General features: G+C 55.1%; 1 protein-coding gene across 1 annotated transcript in view; it reads left to right on the top strand.

Annotated features, from left to right (window-relative positions):
• GTF3C1 (general transcription factor IIIC subunit 1) overlaps positions 1 to 25,897 on the top strand; it is a 75,461-nt gene that overhangs the window by 19,801 nt on the left and 29,763 nt on the right. The window contains exons 7-15 of the mRNA XM_043560242.1: positions 12,412 to 12,579; positions 14,391 to 14,506; positions 15,578 to 15,890; positions 16,475 to 16,689; positions 19,072 to 19,208; positions 20,274 to 20,427; positions 22,900 to 23,003; positions 23,758 to 23,942; positions 25,377 to 25,655. Coding sequence (XP_043416177.1) covers positions 12,412 to 12,579; positions 14,391 to 14,506; positions 15,578 to 15,890; positions 16,475 to 16,689; positions 19,072 to 19,208; positions 20,274 to 20,427; positions 22,900 to 23,003; positions 23,758 to 23,942; positions 25,377 to 25,655 — 1,671 coding nt within the window. The remainder of the gene's footprint in view (positions 1 to 12,411; positions 12,580 to 14,390; positions 14,507 to 15,577; positions 15,891 to 16,474; positions 16,690 to 19,071; positions 19,209 to 20,273; positions 20,428 to 22,899; positions 23,004 to 23,757; positions 23,943 to 25,376; positions 25,656 to 25,897) is intronic.

A 25,897-nucleotide genomic window follows, 5' to 3' on the forward strand; every position in this document is an offset into this window, starting at 1 on the left:
ACAGGGGAGCAGGAGAAGGGGGCTCCAGGAGGGACGGAAGTCCACGCAAAGGATCAGTTGCCCGGTGGGTGTGAATGTGTTTAGAGAAGGTTGTATGTCGGCAGAGAGTCTGCGTGTGAATTAGTGACAGGTACACAGAAAACCAAGCCAGTGGGAAAAAATGAAGTTATTAATTCCAGGAAAACCAAAAGGTGTAGGAGAAAAAAAGGTTGGGGCCTGTAAGCTTGACTTTGTGGGCAACCTATCAGTCACTGCCCACCCTAACTGGCTCCCTGTATCTGAGAAAAGTCTCAGATGGGGAGAGGAGATGGGAACACACCGATATTATCCAACAGGTGAATAAACCAGGGAAGGAGCCCCCAGGGGCGTAGGGGAAGCTCCTAGAGGGCACCTCCCCTTTGAGTCCCTTCAGTGCCAAGTGCACACGTGACTGGTTGGATGCCTGGCATCCCTCTTCTCGGAAACGGGCGGGCGGCATCAGCCTTTTGAGGAGGAAGAACACCGGGAAGTACTCTGGGTCCTGTGGCAGGGACAAAAGTCCCAGGCTTAAGGGCATTTGACTCGAAGTGGGATTATCTGAATGCTTAAAATAGTCATTGCCTGTGGGTCTGTTAATCTTTTTTTTTTTTTTTTTTTTAATTTTAGAGTGTAAGTGGGGGAGGGGGCAGAGGAAGAGAATCTTTTTTTTTTTTTAATGTTTATTGATTTTGAGAGAAGGAGCGTGCACACACACATATACACACGTGGGGGAGGGGCAGAGAGGAAGAGAGAGAATCCCATGCAGGCTCCATGCTGTCAGCACAGAGCCCAACATGGGGCTCGATCTCACAAACCACAAGATCATGACCTGAGCCAAAATCAGGAGCCTGATGCTTAACCGACTAAGCCACTCAGGTGCACCCCCTCTTTTTAATTTGAGAGAGAAACTGCATGCGAGTCGGGGGGAAAGGAGTAGAGGGAGAAAGGATCGTATTAAGCAGGCTCCAGGCTCAGCATGGAGCCTGACTCAGGGCTCAATCCCATGACCCTGGGATCATGACCTGAGCCTAAATCAAGAGTCAGATGCTCAACTGACTAAGCCCCCCAGGCGCCCCAAGAGAGAGAATCTTTTTTTTTTTTTAATTAATTTATTTTAATTTTGAGAAAGAGAGAACGCGAATAGGGGAGGGGCAGAGAGACAGAGAGAATCTGGAGCAGGCTCATTGCCGTCAGCACTGAGCCCAATGTGGGGCTCGAACTCACAAACCGTGAGATCATGACCTGAGCTGAAATCAAGAGTCAGATGCTCAACCAGCTGAGCCACCTAGGCGCCCCGAGAGAAAGAGAATCTTGAGCAGGCTCCATACTCAGCCTGGAGCCCGACTCAGGGCCGAATCCCATGACCCTGGGATTATGTGATCTGAGCCAAAATCAAGGCTCAGACACTCAATGACTCAGCCATCTAAGCGCCCTTAATCATCTTTATTTCCTGATTTCTTGCAAAGAAGACATTAAAAATAAACAGACTGGATTGATTATATTTTTAAAGTAGAGAAACTAAGAAGGAATGCCCTGAAATAACCTTTCTTGCTGGGCGGGCAGCCACGGAGCAAAGCTTCTCCCAGGCTTGAGGTCCCTGGAAATTCAAGCCAGCCGCTTGCAACTGAGACACCTGAGTGAACTTTGATGTAAGACAAGCCCTGGGTCAGAATTCTTATTTTGTCACTTCCTGTTGGGGTGACTCTCAGCAAATTTTGACCTCTCTGTACCTCAGTTTCCTCAGCAGGGTTTTCTGGAGATAAATAATACAACTTTCCAGAGTGTCATGGGGCTGCCAGAAAACCGTGCACACACAGCGGGGCCCACAGAATGGTAACGGCCACATTTAGCAATGTATTTTGCTTGGTTCACGGCATCTGTTTTCATTGGGTAGGTTACCGGTCTTTTAAAAATCAGAAATTGCACCTAAGAAGTCAGCCTTTCAACTTGCCTGCACAAATGAAATTAGGCAACGTGAAACTGCATTTCTTTAATAGTAAAGGGTCAGGCCCCCTTCCCCAAGGACACCCCGCTTCCTGCTATGTAGCCCATAGCCAGCTTCACTCCGGTATGTCATCGACCTGACCCTGGATGGTGTGTCTGTGGTCGGGGTTTTCTTGAGGCCTGGTGCTGGGACTAGAAGCTTCTGAGACTGGGTACTGATGGTAATGATGGCTTTGGCTCCTTCTGCAGGGTTAAGGGGGCAGGCACCTAAGACAATGACGATTGGAAATTTTAGCTTGTCACCCACAAGCACGGTGAGCCCATTCTGACTGTCCAGGGGGCTCATCTCTCCCCAGTGGGCTTGTCACCCACCTTCTGCTGCTCAGGCTTATCGACTGGGTTCCCCTGACTTCCTCTGTCACACTGTGATTTGGTTATTTGTGTGACTTTCCCAAACTAAGTAGCTTCTTGAGAGCAGCCACCACACTCCTCACATCCCTTCTATCTTTGAGACCCGTGCAGGGTCTGCTTGGAACAGAGTAGGGCTAAGCAAATGCTTAGCAAATTTAATTTAATTAGGTACGACTTCAGTTACTTTCCTTGGGCAGGAGACAAGGGATGAAGGCACAGTTTTAGTCTTTTTTGCCTTGTGCGTCATCCCACTTTGCAGAATTAATATAAACCTTCCCTCTAAGGCATTAGGGAGCAGACAAGACTTAATAAGTAAAGATGAGGGATTACTTTGTGTAAATTTACAGGTGTGCTTGGATATATACGAGTTGTTTCTAAAAGCTGTAAATAGTTTGGATTTCACATATTTCAAATACATTACAGTAAGCTGCAGTGATCTGCTTTGCAGAAAGGCGGGGTGGGATGGGGGGGAGTCTGGGTAATGAAAACAATCACCCTGAACTGATCTGTTTTGCAAATTTGGATTATAGTCTTCAAGAGTGGACGAGTCAGACTGTATTTATTCAGTTGGGCTGAGAACAAAAGGGAAGAGAAAGAGAAGTTAATGGCGTGATCCTTCATAAAATAATGGCAACTGGAAGCAGTTGACAGAAGGCTTGCCCCCCCCCCCCCCCCAGGGCTAATGATGGAGGCGGTCAGTCAGCGGGTTTTCCAGGTTGGGTGACGAGGCGGGTCCGGCATTGAAGAGGATGGGGGAGGGGCCCTAGCATCTGTATCACCCTGTTCGTGATGTAGACTCTTCCCATAGCTATTAACCCAGGGCCCTTAAAAAATAAGGAACAAGGGGCACCTGGGTGGCGCAGTCGGTTAAGCGTCCGACTTCAGCCAGGTCACGATCTCGCGGTGCGTGAGTTCGAGCCCCGCGTCAGGCTCTGGGCTGATGGCTCGGAGCCTGGAGCCTGTTTCCGATTCTGTGTCTCCCTCTCTCTCTGCCCCTCCCCCGTTCATGCTCTGTCTCTCTCTGTCCCAAAAATAAATAAACGTTGAAAAAAAAATTTAAAAAAAAAAAAAAATAAGGAACAAGTTCAACAAGACCGCGGGACACGAGATCAATATACAAAAAATCAGTTGTATTTCCATTCATTGATAACAGGCAACCCAAAAATGAAATCAAGAAAACAGTTCTCCCATCAGCATCAAAAAGAATAAAATACTTGGGAATACACTCAAGCAAAACAAGCATAAAAACATATACTCTGAGAATGACAAAACATTGTTGACCGAAAGTTCAGATCTAAGCAAGAGGGAAAACCTCCCTTGTTCACGGATCTGGAGAGGTAGCCTAGTTCAGATGGCTGCACTCCCCGAATTAGCAGAACCCCAGCTGACCTATGTGTAAACATTGCCAAGCTAATCCAAAGTTCATCTGGAATTGCAAGGTGCCCGGAAAGTTAATCCTGGGAAACAAGAATCAAACACTGTGGGAAGACTCACACTTCCCAATTTCGAAACCACTATAAAGCAGCAATAATCAAGCCAACACGGTACCGGCACAAAGATAGAGACCACGGAGTAGAGCCGACAGTCCGGAGGTACACCTACACATCGATGGTCGGCTGATGTTCAACAAGGGCTGCAAAACCATTCGATGGAGAAAGAAGCCATTCACAAGAGGCCATTACAGCGTGAATCCATTTTGATGAAAGTTCAGGATAGGGAATCCGGAAGGAGATTAATAAATGCTTAGGGCTACTGGGTGGCCACACAGGGGTGCCAGCGGCTACAAGGTTTGAGGCAGTGAGGACGTTCTAAAACGGCCTGGTGACGGGTTGACAGGTGCACGTACCTGGGAATACACTACATCACCACCGACTTGTACGCTTCGCACGGTGAATGGAGTGGAATAGGAATTGTAGCTCAATAAAGCTGTTAAAAATTAAAGTAAAACCAGCAAACACTTGTAACAGGGTACAGCAAACTTAAGATCATTCAAATGGCACAAGGCGACATTTAAAAAGTTCTAGTAGGATTCAAGTATACGAGCTCAGAAGAAAGAGAAATGAGCCATATCAAGAAGGATTAACACACAATAAAATAAAGGTTTAAAAGAGTTTTGGAACCAGGAGAGTAGAATTAAAAAGAACGAAGATCAGAAACACAGAAAGGATAAAAGGTGAGCATAAACATGAAAAGAATAGAAGAAGGTTGTCAGGGCCGAGCTTAAAGCCTAGCAAATTAGTGGTGCTGGGGGAAAACCAGTTAAATCGGTTAAAAATGGCAAGATCTCTTTAAGTTAAAAGTGACAAAGTTGATCCAAGGATGCTAGCTAAAAAATGAAGGGTAATTACTCTCAGTAATATTTCTGATAAATGAAAGAAACAGACACGTTATGGCAAAAGCGATTAAAGGCAAGAACCTCGAAGAGTAGAAGTAAAACACCCCAGTGGCATAATTCCAGGCCGCATTCCTGCTGTCCAGGAGGGAACTTGTACTGAAGCCTGCCGACCATGAGGGAATGTTCCGTCAACCTCCCTGAGCAGGAAAACGTGCCTGTCCAGGCTGTGCTAGGGGAGGGGGAGGCTGGTGGCAAGTGGAAGGGGAGTGGGGCAGGGGGAGAATCGGACTGGGGCAGATGGCAGTCGATGTGCCAGAGATGTGGGGAGGGCCTGGCCGGGTTCTTTGGGCTTGCAAGAGCCCAGAGGCCAGTGCAAGGACTTGTGAGCTCGTGACTGGCCGCACGGGTGACCAGCTGGCCACAGGTTGGCGGGGGGCCAGTAAAGTGACTGAGATGTGTCTGTGCTGAGCGCCTGGCTCAGAGCCCTCAAGAAAAGTGCACGGTTTACCCCAGCCCTTTCCATCTGTGGGTCTCTAAGAACTTTGGGAGCCTAACCGAGTCCATCACTAACTCAGCCCAAGGGGAGGTGGTCCCTACCCTGGGTATTTAATGGTGGCTCTGGAACTCTCTCAACTGAGGACATTTCTACAGTGTCCTGAAGTTCGTGAGCCCTCTGTATGCATGTATGTGATTGTCCGTGCCCTTGTTACCTTGTACAGTTAGCAAGGGAAACCTTAGATCCTGTGGGCTTATCTTAGGGCGTGAAAAAGAAGGCCCCAGGGGAGATTCTGCCGTTTTGTAATCCCATCCTGTTAGTCTTAGAGCCAGGAGAGAGATGGGAAAGCCATCCAGATAACATGTCAGGCTCTATGCCAAGTGTTCGCGCTGTGTTCTGATCCTTTTGGCCACCCCATCGTGCGGGTGCCCTCTTCTTTTTCTTCCCTTCACTGATCAGAAAACCAGAGCGCAGATCCCTTGCCTCAGGTCCTAGAGCTAGGTTCTGTGGGGGGGTTGAGCACAGAAGGTGCGAGTCTGTAACCAGGGCCCTCTGCTGCCTCCCTGACAGATGACAGGGGTGACCGGATGGGCGGTGGAAGCTGGCAGGCAGGGGCGGGGCTGAAGGTGGGACCAGCCGAGGACAGCTGTCCCAGGGGCAGGAGAGTCGGGAGATGTGGACTACCCCTGCGGACCATCTTCTCTCCAGTCCGTCTTCCACATCCACCGTGGAAATAACTTCGAGTCATGCCTACGGAATAAAAGCAAATATGCATAGAAAGTGAAAACTACGATATCCATCGCTTGGCCTGGAAGCCTTTTGCAGTCGGTCTTCCCCTTCAGTCCCGCACTCCCACCACCCCTGCCCGCCTCGGTGCCTCTGCCCGTGCCTTCCTCCCGCCTCGACAACTGCGTATCCTCTAGCGTCCCGCTTTGGGGCCACCCTCGGTACCTCCTCCCCCCACGCCGCCTGGCCCCACTTGCCTCCCCGCTCCCCAGCATCGTGCGTGCGGGCGGTAGAGCCCTGCCTCATAGCTGCTTTCTCTGTAGTCACTGAGCACTTAGCGTGTTTAGGGGTGAAGCTGAACACCTTACCTGCATTTACTCCTGTAGTCCTTCTCAGCAGGTTAGTCTAGACATGCCCATTAGTTAGTCTAGAAGTGTGCCCATTTTATAGATGAGGAGCCGGAGGCTCAGAGAGGTTAGCAGATTGCCCAGGGAGAATCAGTCAGAACTGAAATCCGGGCTTGTGTTGAACCCTCAGCAGACGGCCCACCTGCGCTGTCCAGCCTCTGTCTCAGACGCCACCCTCTGCAGGGCAGGAACCCTGCCGTCTTCGTCCTCCTGTGTTCTGGGCCCAACGCACAGCAGGTGCCTGAAATTGAATTCGAGCCCCCAGGCAATCTCCTGGTATTTTCCGCCCGGGTGATGGGCTATGACCCTTGGTCCTCAGAAGCTGTGTTTTCCTAAGGTTGCTGTAGCGATGATAGTAATAAAAGCGGGAGCAAGTGCCGCCTACTTGTGTGCCCGGCGCGGTCCTGGCGAGGAAGATCCTGTTCCTGTCCCCATTTACTAGTGAACGGCCCGAGGCACAGACTGGTCTTCTCCCTTCACCATGGTTATCCAGCTGGTGAGTGGCAGAGGCAGGTTCTCACCAGAGGGAGACTCCAGAGCCCGTGTTTCTAACCCATCCCATCACCCTGGCGTGTGGGCAGCAGCACCCCCCTCCGCCACTGAGTGCAGTCCTGGACACTTTGTGTCCCCTGGGCGTGCTTCTCATTTCAGTGTCTGGACTACCTGAATGACTCCCGAGCACTGACCAGCCTAGGCCCGTCCAGGGGTGCATGCGTGTGCGTGCGTGTGTGGGAGGTGAGACAGGAGCAAAGCACCGAATTTGCATACCTCCCCCTGGCTTACTGTCCCTTCACTGGTGACTCTTCCAGAGCACGTCTGTCCTGGTGCTTGTTCGTTCCCGTCTTGCTCTTGCTTTCTCCCTGGTTAACCACTTGGCGAGCAGCACTCTGCCCCGTGGCCAGGTGAGATCTTCACTGGGGGTGTGAGAAACACAGGCTGTTGGTTCCACTTCGTAGCAGCTTGGGGTTTTCCTTTACAGTGAGCGGTGTTTTCTGATAGAAATTGGAAGTTCTAGCCCAGCCGGGTTGCCTAGTGTTGAAAAAAGGCCACTTTCTAGGTCCAAGACGTCCAATTGGGTCCCTTGACCCCTCTGAGCCTCAGTTTCCTTTTTCATGGAATGGTAGTGGTTACTTGCAGAATCCACACGACGATTCAGATAGCATCTGAAACCACCTCCCGCAGTGCCTGGCGCATCCCGGTTGCTCAGTAAGGATTCCTCCCTCCCGCCTTCTTTTCTGGGTCTTCAGAATGTCTAAGTGAAGCCATTCTTTCTTCATGCCAAGGCAAGCCCATCTGGGTCTTTGACACAAAAGAACGGTGTGATTGGTTTGTGTTGAACTGCTGACATTGGTGCACACTGTGTCTTTAAGATGCCCGAAACTCCTCATGCTTGACTGCGTGTGCAGTGATCTGGCTGCCTCTCTCTCTCTCTCCTGCCTTCCGTTCCCGGGAAGTAAGCCCCGCACCCAGGGATCGGCGGTTGCCATTAACAGACCCGTGACTTCTCCGCTAGAGTGTTTAGTCACTGAGGCGGCCGCTCAGATGGCGTGATGGGCGCTACTCACGCTGTGTGCGTGTGCTGACCGGGGTCTCACTCTGGCCCCTTCTGCTGTGGCTTCTGCTGACTTACGGTCTGGAACAGGCTCCTGAGAATTTGCCTTAAAAACAGGCAAATGTGAGCTGAAGGGACTTCAATACTAAAAATTGACATTTTGAGGCTGTTTAAATTCCAGAACTATGGGAAAGGTGTATGAGGCTGCTGCAGTCATGAGCCACAGACCACACCGTGTGGCATCCTTCACCTGCCTTACCTCTTGCAATTCTCCCCACGGCCTCCTGAGGCTAGACGTTCTCCTTAGCCTTAGTTTACAGGCAAGTCCGTTGAAGCTGAGGGAAGTCACCCAGTTTGCTCAGGTTTGCACACCGGCTCTGGAAGAAGGGTCCAGATTCTTTTCTTTTTTTTCCTTTTTAATGTTTATTGATTTTTGAGAGAGAGAGACAGAGTGCACGTGGGGAAGGGGCAGGGAGAGAGGGAGACACGGAATCGGAAGCAGGCTCCAGGCCCTGAGCTGTCGGCACAGAGCCCGCCACGGGGCTTGAACTTGTGAACTGCAAGATCGGGACCTGAGCCAAAGTTGGACGCTCAAACAACTGAGCCACCCAGGCGCGCCAAGAGTCCAGATCCTGAACCACCATGCACGCTACCTGTCTAACACGAAATTTTCCAAAGTAAGGGTACATTTGACACAGCATGGGGAAATGGATGTGTTTCTGCGATCAGTGTTTTGAGAAAGACCAGAGACAGACAGCTTGGGGTTTGCTTGTCTGATGTCTCCAGAAGAAAGTCAGTGCAGTTGGGCTTCATGGCAGGGAAATGAGCTGTGCTTTGTGGGTTAGGTAGAGCTGCAGACCCCGTGGCCCGAAACCTCACCGGCAGCCATGTGAACGTGTCACGCCTGGCCTTCCAGAAGCACGCTGGGCCCCGTCTGAGATGCCCGAGCCGCCCCACCACTCGGGGTGTGCCGGAGACTCTCCCTGTATCATGGGGCTCACGGGGACTGTCAGCCTCAGCTTGTCGTGAATTCGTAACAGCCGTGACACAGGACTGGCCCTCAGCACGGGCTGGCTGGCCGTAGGGTTGACTGCTGTGTTCCAGCCTCTGCACAGACGTCCTCCCCAGTCATCCTTACACCAACATATGACGTACAGAACGCCAGCCTCTCATTTTGCTGAGCTTCACACGAAGAGCTACACTAAGTCCTTCCTCCCGAGTCCCGGACACGGGAGGTTGCAGGGCTGAGACGGGCCCACGGCTGCCCGACCCGGGAGCCCAGGTTCGCCCCGATGCTCCTCTGAAGGTCCGGCCGCCCTGGCTGGCAGCGGAGACGTCAGCGGGGCCGTTTGGACCAGGCCATGATGGGACGGACATCAAGTGGCGTAGAAGCAGAGGTGAGCACAGGTGGCGACTTGATGCCGTGAGGAGCGGAGGCTGGGAAGGCTGAGCGGGGTTTTCCCTCTTCACCCTTCACCCTTGGAGAGCTGTCCTTCGTGTTGTTGTTTTTTAAAAAAAAAAAAACCTTAAAAATGTTGAGCGTGGAGCCCAATGCAGGGCTTGAACTCGCCACCCCGAGATCAAGACCGGGGCTGAGATCAAGGAGTTGGGTGCTTCAGCGACTGAGCCACCTGGCCGCCCTCCTTCTTCACCCTTTGGGTTCCCCGAGTGCGTAGTAGTGTTTCTCCTCCTCCACTTGCGCCGATGTCGAGCGCTGCTCTGTGCGTCTTTTCTTGGCCGATTAACCTCATGAGGAAGTTAGAACCGGATGGAAGGAATAACGCCAGGCTGTTGCTGAGACGTGCTGGCCTGCCCGAGTGCCACATTGGACCGTCGCTCCCGCAGAAGCCAACGTCGCTGGCCCCGGGTCACCCGCCGTTCTTGGTCACGTGGGTGTCTTTGAATTAGGGGCCGTATGTTGCCCAAGGTTTGGGCCCCGGGCTCGGAAGGCAGACTGATAAATCCCGGTTCCTCCCTTGCTAAGGGGTGGGAGTTTGGGCAAATGCCTTAGCTCCAGCTGTTCTCAAGTGTGAAACAGAATGGTAGCAGCCACCTCCCACGGCCGTGATGAGGGCCAGCTCGTGTGACACGTGGAGAGCTTGTGTTGGCGTCTGAGGGACGGGAGCAGCTTTATCGGGAGCAGTAGGTCACTCTGGGCACCGTCTGAGGGGCGAGGTGGGGGTTGAGGGGGTTGGGAGGAGGCTTGGGGAGAGGTCGGGGGGAGGACCCAGTGGGGAGTGACTCCGTGGTTGGTGGGCTGGCCACAGGTGCCTCCGTCTGCGGCCGCGAGAAGGAAACCGGCACGGAGCACCCAGTTCTGGTCACCTGAGCCTTGAAATAATTTTCAGCCATACACATGGGCGCAAGGGGTCCCCCTCGTCGCCATGGTTCCCCTCCTGGTTGTTTTAGGCTCCCGTCCTGGGAGGGAGAAGTGGAGGGGGAGGGCAGGGCAGGCACCCCGAGCCATGGGCAAAGCTGTAGGCAACAGGAGAACCTTGGAGGGCCTGGCAGGTGCGGAGGAAGCCGAGGCTTAAGGAAGCCAGTGCCGTGATGTCATGTTTCTTCTGTTGAAAAGTCATGAACGGGGGATTTTCTGTCACTGTGAGGAGTACAGGCCCGTTAGCACGAGGCTAATGCCTGAGGACTTACCAGGCTGCCCTCACTTCTGTGTCCATTTGCCCCAGGCCTGCCCACCCCCCTGAAGGGTTCTGGTAGGTCCGCCATGGCCAGACCCTCCTCTGAGGGTACATCTGTTGAGTTCAAGGCCCTGAGACGCACTACTGTTTGTGAATGACACCTGTAGGCCACGTGCTGTGTCCCCCCATGATAATCCCCTGCCCCAGCTGGGGTGGTCCTGCAAGGGTGACCTTGCTCCGAGGTCAGTCTGCAGTGCTCGGTGTGGGCATGCCACACCCCACAGGAAGGCCCTCAGGGGCCGCAGCTCCTGCACAAGAGGCGCTGGGTGGCAGAGGCCAGTTTTATTGTCGCCCCTCCTTGCCCCGGTACCCAGGATTGTGCTCCTCGGTGGCCCAGTGGAGAAACCATCTGTATCCCTGATGTGATAATTACTGCAGATTTGGTGACTGAAGACAGCATTTTCTTTATTATTTTAGTTTTTACTTCTATTATTATTATTTTATAATTCTGGAGGTCTGAAATGGGTGTCCTTGGGCCACAGTTGTGATGTTGGCAGGGCTTTGTTCCTTCCAGAGGCGCTAGGCGAGAATCCATTTCCCGTGGCCATTTCCAGTTTCTAGAGGCCCCGTGCATTCCTTGGCCTCACGCTCCCTTCCTCCGTCTTCAAAGCCAGCAGCCTAGCATCCCCCAGTCTCTCCCTCTGATCCTTCTGCCTCTCTCTTTAAGGACTCTGACACGGGACCCGCCCAGATTCTCCAGTATAAGCAGCTAACTGCGACCCCTGCAGCGAAAAGCCTTAACTCAGTCACACCTGCAAGTCCCTTTTGCCACAGAAGGGAACATATTCACAGGTTCCGGGTGTCAGGGCGTGGACATCCTCAAGGGGCCCTTATTCTGCCTCCACACTCCTGTGTCATAGGACGTCTTAGTGCTGGATCGTTTCTTCTGCTTTGGAGGCCTGTGACCCCTGAGTAACTTTGCACCTGTCGTTTACAAGCTCTGGGGAGCTTGGGCAAGTCGTGTAATCCTCTGAACCTCAGTTTCTCCGTCTGTAAAATGCCTCCCAGGATTGTCAGGATCGAATGAGTGAGTTTGCACTAGCAAAGTGTTAAGATGTTTCTGCTTTTCCCTGTACCTGTCTCTCGGTCCAGCCGTAGGCAACGCTTGTTACATCGTGCTTCTGGGGGCGGCGTCTAGGCGCACTGTGGTGGTGTGAGGGCAGGCTCCGGTGCACAGAGTGGTGGCTTGTCCGTGTGCTGCCACTTAGCCCCTCATCACCGTTTCTGTCACTCGGAAAAGCTAGCTCATAACGAGTGCTGTGTGGACCTCTTCGTCCCGGCAGCTTTCGCCTCTTTTTGAGTTATTTTCTTGGAATAAATTCCCACTCTTGGAGTCTTCGGTGAAAGGCCTCCAGCAGTGTTCTCAGAGGCTGCTAGGACCCGTTTACGTGGCTGCCACACCTTACTGGCTGTGGGTGTCCGCTTTAGAAGGAAAAAAAACAGCTTTCATTCTTGAAGCAATACGGCTTGTGTGCCAGGCACCGTGCAGTTGCTGGACAGGCAGGCCCGCTTCCTCTTGTCACAGAGCAAACGCGACCAGGAGAGGGCTGCTACTGTTTCTTTAACAGCCTGACACAGTGCCTCATTATCCCCCTCATTTGCATGTCTTTGTTTCCTAATTATACTGAAAACAGAACGCGGTTTTATGGAGGAAACTTTCAGGTCTCGTGCCCCAGGATGTGTAGTTTTAAATGTTCCCAACTCGATGCTGCATACAGCCTTTCTTGGGTCTCTGTCCCAGCGGGGGCCCCCCCACCCCCGCCCCCGCCCCCGTCCCCAGCAGTGTTGTGCTCATTGCTGGAAAACATGCCACGTTATGTTCCCAGGGACGGACGTCATGGTGCGCTGCCTCAGGCTGCTGAAGGAATTTAAACGGAAGGTCGAGGACGACCACGACCAGGACGATGATGAGGACGAGGAGGTCATCTCCAAGGGAGTACCCCCGGTGGACATCGTGTACGAGCGGGACATGCTCACGCAGACCTACGAGCTCAGTAAGTCCCGTTCCCATGCCTGCTTGCGTGCGGCTCGAACCCCAGGAGTCGAGGGGTGTGCTGCCCACGTGTTGAGAGAGGGCTGTGCTGTGGAGCGTGTGAAGCGGCAGGGAGTCCTGGGGCTCCCTTGAAGGGTCAGGCTTTGGGTCCGATTGGAGCGTGAATCGTTGCTGTGTAGAACATTAGCAAGGTCTCTGAGCCTCAGTTCCCACATCTGTAAAATGGGGGTGACGGTCACCCTAGCACGTGAATGAGGAGCAGAACTAAAACGCCGGCGTCGGGCCTGCTATGTGGGAAGCGCTCAGGAAATGAGCAAAGATTTGAGGGCTACCTGCCATCTTCTCAAATTGGTCTGAGTTGCTGCAGTCTGGTGGCACCTCCCCCCCACTCCTCACCCTTTCCCCGGACCCCCGAAAATCCACGGAAGACAGCGGTAACCCAGAGCCGTAGACAGTGTGGCCACGCGTCCCGTGGGGAGGATAGAGGAGGAGGTGCGGTGGCCACGGGACCAGCGGCTCATACGAAGCCACGTTGGCGAATCGGCACGGCCTTTTCGAGGGGCCTTTTGGTTGTTTTTATCAACTCTTTAATATCACTCTGAATGGGTTCCTCAGAACACGGTTTGGGAAAAGCTGCCCTTAACCCTTCTGTGGCTCCTTTGAGCATGTTAGTAGTTCAACATGGGAACGCGTCTCAGCCCCCTCTTTCCTGATGTTTATTTTCATGCACACACAACACAGCAAGAGCACCGTTATCCAGACGGCTTGTACCTGGCAGCGTGAGCTATGCGATGCAGCAGGAGATAGAGGGGCGCTGTTTCTGAACAGAGTTTTCCTACAAAGCCTGCCCTGTGGTTTGTGCACTTCACTGGGGGAGGGGGGTTCCCTGCCGCCACACGCCCCCCCCCCCCCCCCGCCCACCTCCCAGGCTCCATCCTGGGATTCCCAGTCCAGAGCCGTTGAATAGATTTATTTTTTATTTTTGTATTTCCTATGTATGTATGTATGTATGTATGAATGAGAGCATGAGCAAGGGAGAGGGGCAGGAGGAGGAGAGAGAGAGAGAGAGAGAGAGAGAGAGGGAGAGAGAGGGACCCAAGCAGACTCCACACTCAGCCCAGAGCCCGATGCAGGGCTCAATCCCACGACCAGAGCCAAAAGCAAAAGTGAGACTCTCAACCGCCTGAGCCACACAGGCGCCCCCACTGAGTACCCTTAAAGGGCTTCTTAGAGGCAGTGACGGTCACAGCACCGAGCAGTGACAGCATGTAGCAGGGCAGGAGCTGACAAACTAGAGGGGGCAGATAGTGCAGCCCGGTTGTCTGCTGTCGCGTGCTGCAGGGCCCAACAGCGTCACCCCCTCCCTGGCCTGCTGGCGGGCGGCTGTCACAGACGGCACAGTAATCGGTATTCCTCGTGCCTCTGAGTCGGAGTCTGCGTCTGCCGACAAAGCCAGGGAGATGAAACGAGTTCTTAATTAAAAACCATTTTTTGAAAAAGGATCTTTTTCATTTGTCTGGAAAAGCTCCCCGCTGCCGGGCACAAGCGGGAACTGCCGGAGCTGAGGACGTCAGCGGCGGGCCACTGGCCACGTGCTGTCCTAACGCGGGGGAGCCCGGTGGCACTGAAACGTTAGCTGTTGGAAGTGGCTGGCGCTCAGAGGTGCCGGGGAGGCGAGGTCGAGAGGAGACACAGGGTTTATTCTGCCCGTGGGCTCTGCTGCGCTGACCGCTCTGTGCTGAACTGGGGCAGTGGGAGCGGACTGGCCTCGGGCGCGAGGCTGCGGTTCACGCGTCCTGTCCTTCCCTGCAGTTGAGCGCAGAGGCACGAAAGGAATTTCCCAAGCTGAAATCCGAGCGGCTATGAACGTGGGAAAGCTGGAGGCGAGAATGCTGTGTCGTCTTCTTCAGAGATTTAAGGTTGTCAAGGTAACATCGTGAGCCACCCGCACGCTTCATTGTCTTCGGGCGTGCGCACGGTGTGACAGTGAAGGGCCGACTCAGCCGGGCCGAGGACGAGGACGCATGGCCTGCGTCTCTGCCACCAGGGGCTGCCCGGGGGCGTGGCGTGTCTCCCAACCCCCTGACTTGGTTTCTGTTGGCTTTCACTTGTGAAAAACCGGATGAACCTTCAGCACTGATAAGTCAGTAGAAGACGTGACCCCGTGGGGAGCACAGCCGCGCAGGGACTCCCAGGAAGCTGGCTAGCCCCCCACTGCCCTTTCAGACAGGGCGGGTGCTGTCCAGGGGCCCCAGCCCCCACTCAGGCCTCCCTCTCCCTTGTTACTCTCCTGGCTCCTGGGGACATACGTGTCTGCTGGTCCCCTTTTGGAATTCACACCTGCCCTCCAGGCCTTATCCTTCACTCTCTTCTTGCCAACAATGTGACCATTTTGTCGGAAGGCAGTCGAGCTCATGATTGCAGAGCATTTAGTATGGCCCTTGGCATGTGGTTGGCATGTAGAAGATGTTGCTTTTCCTGCCGTTAAAGGGCCCAGGAGAGCCCCTTTCCCCCATCCTGAAGATACGGGTGAGTGTGGGTTGGTGATGACCTCATCCTCCGTCCCAGAGGCAGGGACTGCATGGGGCTGGCGACCTCCAGTCTGTGACAGCGGTTCTGAGCCCTCAAATTCTGCGTAGCCAACGCTCACTGCTCGCTAACCATTTCCTGTGGGCCCAGTCTGGTGCCAGGCACCAGGGAGATGGTGAGGGCCAAGGGAGGGCCCCACCCTCAAGGAGTTCACGGTCCCGTAGAGCAGACACACATTCAGGGCTGCGGTTTGGAAACCCATCTCCGACAGGCCTGTGGAAACGGCACCTGAGGGACGGCCAGACAGGTGGACGGTGACGGAGCATCAGCTGGGCGGACACGGGGCCTGGGTGGTGACAGGGGAGGTGCAGGAAGGATCAGGAGATAGATACCGCAGCCCCCCGCTCTCCCGTGTGCCCGAGTATGGCAGCGCCCCCCAGATGCGATTCAACCCGTCTCCTCCCCACCAGGGTTTCATGGAGGACGAGGGCCGGCAGCGGACCACCAAGTACATCTCGTGCGTATTTGCAGAAGAGAGCGATCTCAGCCGGCAGTACAAGAGAGAGAAGGCCCGAAGCAAGCTGCTGACCACAGTGAGCTTGGCCTCGGTGCAGGAGGAGTCCCTCCTGCCCGAGGTGGAGGACAGCTTCCTCTCCGACTCAGACAGCGAAGAGGAGCGCGGCAGCAGCAGCAAGAGGAAAGGCAGAGTGTCCCAGGGCGACGGGAGAGCCTGCTTCGGCGCCGGTCTCGGGACCCAGCCTCATCACTCCACCCCAGCGAAGGGTACGGGGTGTTCTCGGGCCGCAGGGAGGGGCCTCGGTCTGAGCTGCTGCCAATCCTCCCTTGCTCCGGGGGTCTTCAGAGAACAGCCCATTCACTTAGCACCTGAGGGCACCCTTGGTGCTGTCCTGACTGGGGACACGGTCACATGACCCTGTGTCTAGAGGAGATGGTCACGTGGTCTGTCCCCTGGCTGCTGGCAAGGCAGTTCCCCTTGGCAGATACTCGGTTTGTCTTGCGGTGTCTTTACCATTCAAGGGATGGAATCCAGTAAACTTCCTCTGTCCCCTTCTCTCCAGCGATCTGAGGGCCCTCGAGTTTTTAGTTTAGTTACAGACTTTTTTAAACATGCGGAGGGTGGAGACGAAGACAAGCTTGCGAGTCTGGTATCCAGCTAAGCGCGGGGTGGTGGCTGGGGGTGGGGAGGGGCGGCGCCGCTGCTCGCTGGGTCCTCCCCCCATCCTCAAACCAACCAGAAGGAATCGTTGGCCTGCGTGGGCCTTGTCTGGGCGAGCGTAAGTGCCCCTTTCTCCGTCCCTCCGTATGGCCACCGTTCGTTCATGCCTCTCCCGCCCCCTCCACTGCAGGTGGCTGGAAAGTAAACCTCCACCCACTGAAGAAGCAGCTGCCCTCCTCCCTAGCGGTGGCCGAGGAGAAGGCCTGCCAGAGCTCTGCGGGCGGGGACAGCCTCCTGGACACCAGCGCCTCCTTGTACCCCGGCGCACCCTTTGGCTCCCACTGCATGGAGAGTAACAGTGGCGACATGACCGTGATCGAAGAGGTCAGGCTTGAAAACCCGAAGGTGAGGGCTCACAGTGGGGATGCCTTTTGTCCAGCAGGGGCCTGTGGCGGGTGGACCTTGGCCTTCGTGGTCCCGTGTTTGAGAATCACAGCAGGGACACCTGCGTGACTCAGTCCATTAAGCATCCAGCTCTTGGTTTCAGCTCAGGTCATGATGTCATGGTTCGTGGGATTGAGCCCCACATCAGCCTCTGTGCCGGCAGTGCAGAGCCTGCTTGGGATTCTCCGTCTCTCTCTGTCTCTCTCTGCCCCTTCCTCACGCTCTCTCGCTCACTCTCTCTCTGTTTCTCTCTCAAAAATAAATAAATAGACATTAAAAAAAAGAGTCACGGCAACAACAAAATCAGTAACAGGAGAAGCGCTGCACGCCGAGTGCTCGCTTTGTGCCAGGCGGTGGGCTAGTCCTGCCCAGGAAGTAACACGGTGCTCGTTTATACACCGCCTTTTTGCCCAACCAGAAAGCACCACACCGCTGTTGACACGGTGTTTGAATCTCCAACGACTTGCTTTCTTCACGTAAAACTTATTTTGGAGGGAACGTTCGTTTAGATTAGTGGTTCCCACTCTCGGCGATTTGGGCCCCCGGGGGACGTCTGGCCGTGGCTGGCGGAGACGTATCCTAGAACCTGCAGGAGAGCCCACGAGAGAGAATTGTCCAGCCCCAAATGTCAGCAGTGCCAGTGTTGAGAAGCCCTGCCTTCCGTGAAAGGCCAACGTCCTTTGCCATAAAAGGAAGCTAATTCTAAAATAGATAAAAAGAAAGCCAAAACTGCTTGGCGCGTGCTGGCCAAACACTGTTGTGTGCCAGCGTCAGAGATGCGATAGAACCCAATGCTTTTCATTCGCGTAATTAGAGGGATTAGAAAGGCAGTTGACACGGGCCCGCCGTTCTCATGATGCGATTCGGGGCACCTTGTGCCGTCCTTTGTCACTCGAATGTGCCTCAGATGCTGCCAGCGGCACCGCCTGGGCTCTGGGCTTCAGAAGCGCCCCAGCGGAGGACGGGGCCCCCAGCACAGGACGGGGCCCCCAGCACAGTGCACAGCTGTGACCGGGCGGCCGTAGGGGCTGTTGCTGCTCTCTCTGAGGCCTCCGGACACCCCTGAGAGAGAAGCGTTGTCTCTGGGCTGGGACGAGACAGTGCAGGCCCCCCGGGATCAAGTGACTTGCACCTGCTCAGCGAATGACACAGTGAGGACTGGAAACCATGTGCGCGGGGCTCCCCCCGTGCTGCTCCCTTCCTGGTGTGGACACCTGTGCTTTGGGACCACCCCCGCGGCAGAAGCGACGGGGCGTAGGGTGCGAACGTTTTCCGTGGGTTGTTCTAGAACCTTTCAGCCCTTTCCGAGGCTCTGGGCGCCATAACTTCTCAAGTCCTGGTTGGGTCTGTGTCGAACTGAAGAAGCTGGGCCTGCCAGCAGGTGGATCCCAGCAGGTTCTGGAGGGTCTGTCTGCATTGCTCACACCCTCGCCCCTGCTGCGCCTTCTGATCCGGCTCACGTCTCCGGTAGCGTGCTCCTGCCGGGTCCCAGAATTCTTTCGCTTGCTGCCCACCTCAGCTCTTTCTCTTCCTCCCAGAAATCTGTTCCCAGAGTAACGGCAGAACGCTGTCCTTTCTACATCCGTGCTGAGAAGAGGGCACGAGCGACGTATCTGGAGGGCCATTGGCAAAGCATGTTCTTCACCATGCTCTCCAGCGGCCCCACAGCACGTGGCCAGTTTACTCATAGGTCCCCTCCCCCCACCCCCAAAATGTTTGCTCTGCAGTGCAGGGGAGCACAAAGGTCTTTCTCCCGGGCCCCTTCTTGAATCTTGAGCCCTTTTGAGCCGGTCCCCCTTCAGGAAAGAACCGTTCCTCTCCCGAAGCCCCGGCACTCAGCCGGGAAGTGATCTGGAGCCGGCGGTCCTGACAGCGGGACATTCTCGTTCCCCTGAAGCGTCTCTGCAAGTGAGGAGCGCATCCGGCAAAACAGGCCCCGGGCCACCGCGGGGGTTCGTTTGCACTGAGTGATCTGCAAGGCGTATGTTAGAGTCAGGATTTCCTTTCCCTTCAGGGACACCGGGGCTTCACAGATTTGATCCTAGGGCAGATGGCACAAGTCCATGGAAGCTTTGGCGGGAATGGGAGACAGAACACGGATCTGTCTTCTCCCTTCATCTGTCGTTGGGCACACATCCTGACTTACCTAGGGACAGCCTGGTCCCGGAAGCCTGCCTCTGCTTCCGTCCCACATTCCCAGAGAAACAAGCCCTCTTGACTTTCCTTCTTGAAACGTGGGCATAGAAATTCCCTCGTGGGGCAAAGCACACCCACAGGAATGGCGTCTGGCCCCCTAACCTTGCCAAACCTGTTGTATGTTTGTCCTCTCGGTCCTCGCTCTAGGAGAGTGGCAGTTCCCAAAAGACGGGGAAGCACGGCCCGGGCCAAGACAAACCCCACGAAACCTACCGGCTGCTCAAACGCAGGAACCTGATCATAGAAGCCGTCACCAACCTACGCTTAATCGAGAGCTTGTTCACGTAAGGAGCTATCTGTCTGTCTGTCTGTCTGTCTGTCTGTCTTGCACTGACAGTAAATCTCAGGCCAGCTCGTTGTCACAAGCCACAGAAATGACCGAGAGGCATTGGCGTCTTCTGCTCTATAGACTCTCGTGGCATCCCTGTCTGGTAGAAAGGATTCAGCATCTGTTCTAGTGGTTCGGAAAGCGTAGGCATTGCAGAACATCGAGACGCTAGATGGGGAGAGAGTGACTGAGCTAGAAGTGGAAGTTGGGGAGAGTTCCTCTCTCCTTGGAGGAGGGACTGAGATAACAGCATCAGCTTACGAACTTTTCTTAGGTCAGCATGGGGCCTTTTGTTCAAACGCAATCTTACATGGAAGCAAAAACAAAGAGACGCGGGTGGAACCTGTGTGTTTGCGGTGGCTCTGTTCACGGAGAGGCTGTGCACTCTGGTGGGGTCCTTTAACCCACCATCACCGCTGCCTCCTGGGCGGCATCTTCAGGCTTCTGAGGCACTCGGCGTCAAAGCCACTCGTTCTCTAGGGAATGGGGAGACCGTGTGCAGACACTGTGGCCTCGTCTGTGCAGTGAGGGGTTTGGCTGGGCGTCCGAATGTCCTTCCGGCCCTGCCATTCGATGATCGGTAGGTGAGCTAGAAACATCCCTGTAGTGACTCAGTAAGATGTCTGAGGAGAGGAATCAGAAAGAGCTGCGGACCTGAGAGTGTCGGCGACAGTACATTAGACAATCCTTCAGGCCTTAAATTAACCCAAAGACGGATGAAGACATCTCCGTCGTGGCGCTTAGTGTCCTTGCCGTCATCGTCAGGTTCTGGTGAAAGGCTCAGAATGTGACGCTGCTCTGCTTGGCGGCTCGTCTTTAGCTAACTCATTTATCGCCAAAAGCGTTGACTGTAACGTGTCCAGAAGTCAGCCCTTCAATGGCGAAACCCCCCTCTGACTCTCCCCGAGTTTCTGCTGCTTACCACTAGGCAGGCTCTCAGCTGCCTGGGTTGAAAGGGGGTTGAAACAGATCTTCCTTGCTGAGATTGGGAATATTAACTTCTTATTTTGTGACACCCCAGGATTCAGAAAATGATCATGGATCAGGAGAAGCAAGAAGGCGTGTCTACCAAGTGCTGTAAGAAGTCCATCGTCCGCTTGGTGCGGAACCTGTCCGAGGAAGGTCTCTTGAGACTGTACCGGACTACGGTTATTCAGGATGGAATCAAGAAGAAGGTACGCCTGGCTCTCCTGACGCCCACCGCGCCAGCCCCGTGCCGTTGGAAGTTTCCTTGACCGGCTTCTCTTGTGCCCGTCAGATTTCACTTGTTCCTTTGCTGCCAGTAACTCAGAATTTCCCCCTGTGCCTCCCCATCTGGGTCACAGGGGCCGTGCCGATTTTCTGTGGAGGTTGGCCGCTGAAAAGGGGAATAACTTGCTTGGATCTCAGAGCAGCACGCTCAGGCCTTAGAGCAGGTGTCCGGCCCGCAGCCCAGCCTTGAACGACAGGAAGGCAAGTAGGACTCCCTGGAGCTCGGCAGGGCAGTGCTGGCCGACATCGAGCCACATTTAGCAGGTGGAAGGTTTAGACGAGGCAGCAAGAACAGTTTCCACCGAGATCCGAGGAGACGTTCCCGAGGAAGCGAGTGCCGGGGCGGTTTGGCAGGGGAGCCATAGATCTTCTGTCTCAGTTTATCTGTTTCTGTAAGATTTAAAGTTTGGGGCCATTCCCATAGCAACCGTAGCTCAGCAGCCCTTCTCATACTCTAAGACCTCCATTTTTCAGGGGCAGAGTAATTTGAGATCGCCCTGCTGGGCACGGGACCATAGGAAAGCTGCTGCGGGGACAGTTACTTGCACTTGCCTGACCTTGTCTTCTGGCTACGTTTTAAACCTCTGCCTTAAGAAAGCTGTGCCTTAATGTTTTGTTTCCTTAATAAGCTGGCAAGGTCATTTCTGGCTTTTTTTACTTTATCTTACTTTTTTGAGACGGTCGAGGTTTGAAAAACACAGAGCGATATACAAAGTGACTTAAAGCGTTTCTGCCATTCCAGGGTGGCAGCTTTCATCAGTTTTTATACCTGCCATCGGGGCCCCTTGGCCTTGCCTCCTCCTGCCCCCCGCCGGCCTGCCACCCCTTTCCTGGAGCGGGCAGGAGGTCCGTGTGCTGATCTCTGTCATCGGAGCACAAAAGCCCCCACCCCTCAGCAGCAGCACCTGCGATTTCTGTGCATTGTCACAGAGCAGTTGCTTCAGATGCGGGCGTCCTGCTTGGGACAGTGATCAAGGACAAGAACATCCCCCACCACCCCCAGTCTGAGAGTGGAGAGGGGCGGCTCCCACAGGTGCCCACTGTGTCTCCGGCTCCCATTCGGCCTAGTGTGGCATCCACCAGGCGGTGTGGAGGCAGGGGTGAGGGGTGAGGGCGGGAAAGCACCACCTCGAAAGCGAAGGCGCCGGCACGGGGGCCTCTGCCGCAGGGCACTGCCGGTGCTACCGTGCTGGTGGCCGTTTCCCGCTGGGACGAGCTGCCTCCAGAATAAGCTTAAGTAGCTCAGCAGCTCCTTCTCTGGTTCACCGAGCGCACGCCAGCGGCAGGCTGCCTTCCGATCCCCCGAAGGCACGTTGATCCCCCAACGCACTCACACCCCTCTGCCCCGTGTGGCAGCGTCCGCTTCAGCCTTTGCTCCTGCGTCCTGTACTGCCCGCTGGGCCTTCGGGGAGGTGGCTGGGCCATCCGGCTGTGGACAGTGAGGAAATAGGAATGCCTTGTATTTGCACCAGGCTTTTAAGGACACCGAGGTATTACCTAACCACCTCTTTTGCGCCCCACAAAATCCCAGAAAAGTTGACAGGGCGTGGGGGAGGGGCCCCCATTTCACAAACGAGCCGCCCAGTCCCTGTGATCAGCCTCTCTCGGGGCATTCTTGGCCTTCTCGGCGTGAAGCCTGATGGCCAGAGTCCCACGTTTAGAAGACCTTACCTTGCTCTCTCCTGCCAGTGGCAGAGACGGAAGAGAAGCCTGGCTCTCCGGGGCCCCTGGCCCCAGGGCCTGCCATCCTGCCCGGCCAACACACTCACACCCCTCTGCTCCCCCAGGCCGTTCCCATTTGCCCTCCTAGACAGCACTCACGAAATGGTAACCGCCCTAGCCGTTCAGCTCCAGTACCTTGGCAGAGGTAAAATAGCAAAAGCAGCTCTACACCCTCTGCCAGTCGGTTTCCAAGTGCGCCTGGCAGGAGTCCCACGGTGGCACTCTCGGTGAGGGGAGATTAACGAAAGCTGCTTACCTTTTCCAGATGGGAGGCCTCAGGATTCACAAACAACTGTGGGAAATTCTCAGATAGCTGGAGGGGGGCGTCAGGAGCGGGCCACCAGGTAGCTGCGGAGGCCCCCGGGCCGGGACAGCCCCGCCAGGGGACTGCAGGGCGGGTCGCTCCGGCTCCAAGCCAGAAAGGCCTCACCTGAGCAGAGCGGCATGTCACCGATGACAGAGCTTTCTCGCTCGGTCGCTGGAGGAGGGATTTTGATGCCAGAAATTGTCATGGCAGACCGTTCAGCAACACCTTTTGCTCCGGGCTTACACGTGTCTCTTGGAAGTGTTAGTGAAAGCAGGCACAGCCAGTGTTCCGGCAAGGAACCGAGCCGTAGAGCTCCGTGTCCCCCGGCTCCCCCCCTGCCCTGTGGGACGCTCCACCCTCTCTGCAGGTGGACCTGGTCGTGCACCCATCCATGGACCAGAATGACCCGCTCGTGAGGAGTGCCATCGAGCAGGTGCGCTTCCGGATCTCCAACTCCAGCATGGCAAACAGGCAAGTCGCAGCGCCCCTCGGGAATTCACAGGGAAGCCGCCTGGGTCTCTATGGCCTTCCTGGAGCAGCTTTCACAAGCATCCTTTATTCACACTCGTGTGAGATCAACACACTCACGGGCTTAGGAGCAATTTCTTGAGTTTTCAGAAAAAACAAAGTCCTCATTTCGTTCGTTCGACTCTGCCTCGCGGCATCGACAGAGCACTCCGAACCATAGGCCCTGTGTGTGCGAGGCTCGCTCAGTCCCCTAATGGCTCCAAATGAGTCCAGTGGCCTTTCTGAGGCCTTCTCTAATCTTGTGAAGTGTCTCGCGGACTGAGAAAACTCGGGGGTGGGAGAAAATTCTTAGCCGGCTTTAACCTGGAGATGGCCGATGGGCAGGCAAAGGGCTCCGCGTGGATTGCGGACCTCGGCTCACGTACTTTGAACTGGCTGCTGACTGATTTCCCATCAAATCCGTTACCTCTGGCATTTCTGAAAGCGTCAGAGGACCCGGCACGTTGGGCCGCCTTTCTCAGAAGGCTGTCCTGGAGGTGGGGGCACACTCTGCAGGTCTCCACAGCCCTTGTCGTCCCCAAACATCTCGTGACCTGACACATTTTATTCATGCACAGCATCTGCTTGGCTCCTGCGGGCAGCCAAGGTTGAAACTCCAGGGCCAAGTGGCTTCATCTGATCTGCCAGGACAGACCCTGTCCTTTCTCCCAGCTCTTGGTCCTCCCAGCAGGGTATTGATCTTCTATTTGAACTGCAGGGTTAAAGTGGTCCAGCCTCCAGCACCTCAAGCAGAAGCTGAAGAAGAAAGTCCAGAAAAAGAGGGTCCGAGCGGATCAGGAGACTCTCAGCTGAATACTTCCTCCAAATCAGAAACTGGACGGGTGAAAAAAACGGATGAGAAAATGGGCATCACCCAGCTGAAAAATTATCACCCTGTTGTAGGTAAAAAGCAGCTTCTCGTCGACGTCTGATGGTGTGTCATTGGTTGGTGGTTGGCTGCATGATGGCGTTCGAGTCACTTGGTGTTCTGCAGTCTAGCACTCGGCTAGAGTCCGAGGAATCAGGTTTGCATGGCTAGCTGGGTCATGTGGGGCTGGCCACGTGCCTTCTGCTGCCGTCAATACCCCCATCTGCAAAATGGGCCTCACATCTGAGTATGAGACTCAGATGAAACTGTGCTAGATCCTAGCGAGAGGAGTTAGGCACAAAGATTCATTCTGCTCCGCATCCTTGGGCTGGAATATGAACCACATAAACCACAGAAAACCTCCCGACCCCATAGACCTTCTGGTAGATCTAGTCACTGATGAGTCTGAACACCGTGTCATTTTCCAGAGTCCGTTCTCTGACAGGGTTGCCTCCTCCCTCGGCCCCCGTCGAGCCGCCCTAGTGTGAAAGTGTGCGGGCCCAGTGCAGGCGGCCAGGTACGCGTCACTCTTCTCCTGGCTCATGGGGCACGGGCCGTGGCCCGGTGTGGGCGCAGCGCAGCAGACCTGAGATCCCGGGGCAGAAGACAGCGTGTGTGTGTGTGTGTGTGTGTGTGTGTGTGTGTGTGTGACCTCCCTCGGTGCGCCACATCACCGCAGGAGGCCTGCCTTTGCTCTCCGGGTCCCGGGGTGTTCCGTGGTTAGCAAGCGCAGTCTGTGGGAGCCCAGGGCCGGGGCCAGTGCCAGGGCAGCAGATGGGCCCACGCGCTGGCCACACAGAAGGCAGTGAGCATGCTGCTCGAGTGGGCATGGCGGTGGAGGAGGGCCTCTGCCTGCTCACCCTCGCTCCCTGATCCTGTGGCTCCTTACTTTCTCTCCTGTCCTCTCTCCTTGGGAAAAGCCAAGGAGTACTTTATTTGTGTCAACAAAGAAACAGGATGCTTTCAAAGAACCCCGATGTGGGGGTGTTTTGCACAGCCCTGTCAAGCCCGGGTCCCCGTGCGGAGGCCTGTCAGGCTCTGTGTGGCAGTATCCTCCTCTGTCACACTCCGGCTCGCTCACTGCACTCTCCTTCTTCCTTGCTCCCCCCCACCATCCCCCCGGCCTCTGGCCCTCCACGGTATGTGCCGGGCACACGCTTACCTCCAGCACCTTGCGTTTGTCCCAGGGTGCACATCCCCAAGTCCCTGCGTGTCCCCCCACCCCACCACCACCACCTTACTTGCCCTCTAGGTAGAATTCTGGCCCTCCTCCCACGTCCCCACTGGTTCTCTGCACCGGCCGTTTCCATCTGTCGTGTGACCTTAGGTATCTTGTTAATACCTAAAAAGTATTAGAAAGTAAGTTCTGTGAGAGTCTGAACAGCGCTCACTGTGAGTTTGAGTGGACTGAACTGAAGTGAATCTGGGAGTTTTCAAGCATTCCCTCCCCCCACCCCCTCTTGCCTCAGTTCCAGGACTTGGCCGTTCTCTAGGATTTCTGCCCAAAATGCCTCGCCTGCGGGTGGTACACATGTTTCTGTGGTACCTAATCTACGGGCACCCTGCCAGCCATGTGCGGACAAAGCTGGGCCTTGGCAGTGAAAGAAGAATGGGAAAGCAGGAGTCAGGCAGGATGGGAGTCCGGCCCTTCTCCAGAAATTACATGGAGACCTCCTCTGATGCCCTGCCCAAGGACAGCCTAGGGGGAACCTTCCTGGAGACTGAAGTGGAGCCCCCCACGGAGAAAGGTGAGCTGTTGCCCTCTGGAGGGGAGTCCTAATGGTTCCTCATCCTTCTCATCTGAACTGGCTGAATCCCCACAGCACTCCATCAAAGTAGAGTCATAATCTAGACTCTATGAACCCATGGGCCTCCTGCCTGACAAGTAGGGTTTTGCCCGAGTTTGTGGTGAGAGGGAATCCGGACCTACCGGGATGATGTCACCATCATGTCTGGCACCCTGCCTGCAGCACTGACTCTGATTCTCTCC

Source organism: Prionailurus bengalensis, chromosome E3 (genome assembly GCF_016509475.1).
Source record: "Prionailurus bengalensis isolate Pbe53 chromosome E3, Fcat_Pben_1.1_paternal_pri, whole genome shotgun sequence".
Taxonomy (NCBI): Eukaryota; Metazoa; Chordata; class Mammalia; order Carnivora; family Felidae; genus Prionailurus; species Prionailurus bengalensis.